Source organism: Alexandromys fortis, unplaced genomic scaffold (genome assembly GCF_014885135.2).
Source record: "Alexandromys fortis isolate MF-2015 unplaced genomic scaffold, M_Fortis_MF-2015_v1.1 scaffold_45, whole genome shotgun sequence".
Taxonomy (NCBI): domain Eukaryota; kingdom Metazoa; phylum Chordata; class Mammalia; order Rodentia; family Cricetidae; genus Alexandromys; species Alexandromys fortis.
In genome coordinates, this window is record NW_026067926.1 from 6,216,996 (window position 1) to 6,219,946 (window position 2,951).

General features: G+C 45.6%; 1 protein-coding gene across 1 annotated transcript; it reads left to right on the forward strand.

Annotated features, from left to right (window-relative positions):
* Positions 1-2,342: 2,342 nt before the first annotated feature.
* Positions 2,343-2,691, forward strand: LOC126502343 (60S ribosomal protein L39-like). Its single transcript, XM_050143252.1, has one exon. It carries the CDS (start codon positions 2,388-2,390, stop codon positions 2,541-2,543), a length of 156 nt encoding a protein of 51 aa, XP_049999209.1. The 5' UTR covers positions 2,343-2,387; the 3' UTR covers positions 2,544-2,691.
* The last annotated feature ends 260 nt before the right edge of the window (positions 2,692-2,951 follow it).

The window sequence follows — 2,951 nt, forward strand, 5'->3', positions numbered from 1 at the left end:
TTACAATCATTTGGTATTAAATCAGTCTAGAGACAATTCAGATGCTCACAAGGTGTGGCATAATCATATGATGTTCTGCATGAGGGGCTTGAACATCTTTGGGCTATAGTATTTTCATGGGACCCGGAACACATTTGTGAAAGTCCAGAGAAAACTGTATTTTAACAGTTCTCCACAACAGCCATGTAAGTATGTTTATCCCAGGGTTTGAAATGAAATTTTTATTGCATTTATTTATCTAGAGAAAGGCATGTAGAGATCAGAGGACAGTTTGCAGGAATTGGTTCCTCCTTCCATGATGTGGGTCCTGGGGATCAAACTCAGACCATCGGGCTTGATGGCAACTGCCTTGGCCCAGAGCCATCGTGCTGACCATCGACCATCTCCCAAGTTCTTCCTGGGAAAGACCTTACAGAGGTCGAATGACTTCCTCGGGGCCACCTGGAGAGCGGGGGAGACCCCAGAGGAGGGGAGACCCGAGGATTCCCACCACGACTGATTCTGTCAGCATTATTTTCCTCATAGAAATCTGGAAGGAGAAAACCATTGCCATAATCTCTATTTTAGACCTGAAATGTGCCCCAAAGGCCCACATGTCAAAGGATTGGTCTCAAGTTTTGTGGAGCCTTTAAGAGATGGGACCTAGTAGGAGGCCTCCAGGTCACAGGAGACATGCCACTGAGGGACCCAGCGCCTTCCTCTTCCTCCTTCCCCTTCCTCCTTTCTCCCTTTCCAGATATGCACTGAGGGTTGCTCTGCCACACACTTTCCACCATGGTGTGAGGTCTCGGCATAGGCCCCAAAGGCAACAGGAAGCCTCCAACACTATGAGTAAGTGACACCTTCACTTTTTATAAAAGTTGATGATCAAAGATACTTGCTATAGGAATGGAAGACTGACTGACTGGTATATTGTTCATTAGTGGAAACTAAGACAAAGTTCATAAAGTAGTTGCATTTGTTCTGAATTGTGAAAGATTAAACCTGGAAGGCAGAGGACATGGAGATGGTCTTGCACGTGGAGGAAAGAAGTCAGACAAAAGTCCCCAGGTAATAGGCCAATTCAAAGATAATCACTGAAGTTAAAGGGGAGTCTGAGAAAGAACAGGTCCATACCGCTAGGACCTTGTGTTACTCCATCTTCTCAGTGGTTGTTTACTGTGTGTGTCACCTATGGGGCACTGTGTCAGGGCTCAGGGGCAGCACACCCACTTCCTGTCCTTACCAACAGAGTGGTCAGTTCTAGGAAACAGAAGCTTGTACTTATCAAGACAAGGCCCCTGAACTTCAGAACGCTCATGTTATCAAAAGTCACACCATAATCCTATGGTTTTAGGACATTGAAGATGTCAGACTTGCAAAGACAAAGTTGCGGGAATATTAGGGAGAGGAGAGATTCTTCAACAACAAAGCGAGTGCACGTGTGCGTGTGTGTTTGTGTGTGTTGTTAGACAGCTGTGTACATGTGTGATGGTAGGTGCGCTTACACTTGAAGGCCAGAGGTCAACATCAGGCATCCTCTTCAATCACTCTTCATTATATTTTTTGAGGCGGGGTCTCTTACTGAACCTTGACATCTGCTCATTCCAATTCTACGTGACTGGCTATCCAGGACTCCTGGGATCCAGCTGGCTGCACTTGTTCAGCACTGGGGTTACAGACAATGCACAACAGCCTTTTTAACATTTAGCATGGGTGCTGGGAATCTGAACTCAGGTTCTCAAGCTTGCACCACAGGCATCTTACCCACTGAGTCATCGCCCCAGTCCTGAAGGTCTTGTATTTACTAGTAGGCATGATTGCATTGTTCCTGCAAGCTATAAAAACCAACAGGAATGAAACCTGGCTCTGCTGGGAAAATCCTAAACAGTTCTGTGATTAGACTCAAATCAGTGGCTTCCAAGCATCATGGCTTTGAGTACCTTCCATCTCCATGAGAGCTTTTAAAATCTGTTGATGCCTGTACCCAGGCCACAGTGATTCTGGCTTAATATGTAGTGGTGCGCCCTGAATGTGGGTTTTGCTGTTTCATATTTTTATCCATCCATCCATCCATCCATCCATCCATCCATCCATCCATCCGTTTGTTTTGCAGTGCTGGAGAGAGACAGCCCAGGGCCTTGTGCATCTTAAGCAAACTCTACCATTGAACTGTATCCCATGACCTGTATGTGCTGCTGCTGCTAACAATGGTTCTCAACTTTGGCCACAATTACGATCACCTGGAGAGTTGTTTGTTTTCTTTTAAATCCCCGTCAGTTTGGGAAGGTGGAAGATGGAAGCATGAGGACCTGATTTAGGATTGACAGCACCCATGAAAAAGCTGGGCATAGCTCTTCGCCTTTCCTTCGCCGTCGTGTGCCACCTGCCCGCCCAGCCTTCTCGCCATGTCTTCTCACAAGACTTTCAGAATCAAGCGATTCCTGGCTAAGAAACAAAAGCAAAATCATCCTATTCCTCAGTGGATTCGGATGAAAACTGGCAACAAAATCAGGTACAACTCCAAGAGAAGACACTGGAGGAGAACGAAGCTGGGTCTGTAAGGAGTCAACAATGAATGGCAAAACAATTAATGATGAATCGTGATCCTTGATGAGTGTTACAAGATGAAGTTCAACATTTTCAATCTGGAGACTTGATCATGTTTAAGTTGGGAGTGGTTTCTCCAGTAATAAAATGTAGAACCTTTAAAAAAAAAAAAAGAAAAAGCTGGGCATAGAAACAGGCGCCTGTAACCCCAGCCTAGGAGGATAGTGGAGAGGACAGGTGGGTCCCTGAAGCTCCTTAGACAGCCAATCAGCTTAGCGGAATTGATGAGCTTCGGGCACAGAAAGAGAGACCCTGTCTTAAAAAATATAAAGGTGGAGAGCAATAAAGGAAAGATACCTGATGTCAAAGTCCAGCCTCCTCATGTTTGCACACACATATGCATGTGTACCTGCACAACTACA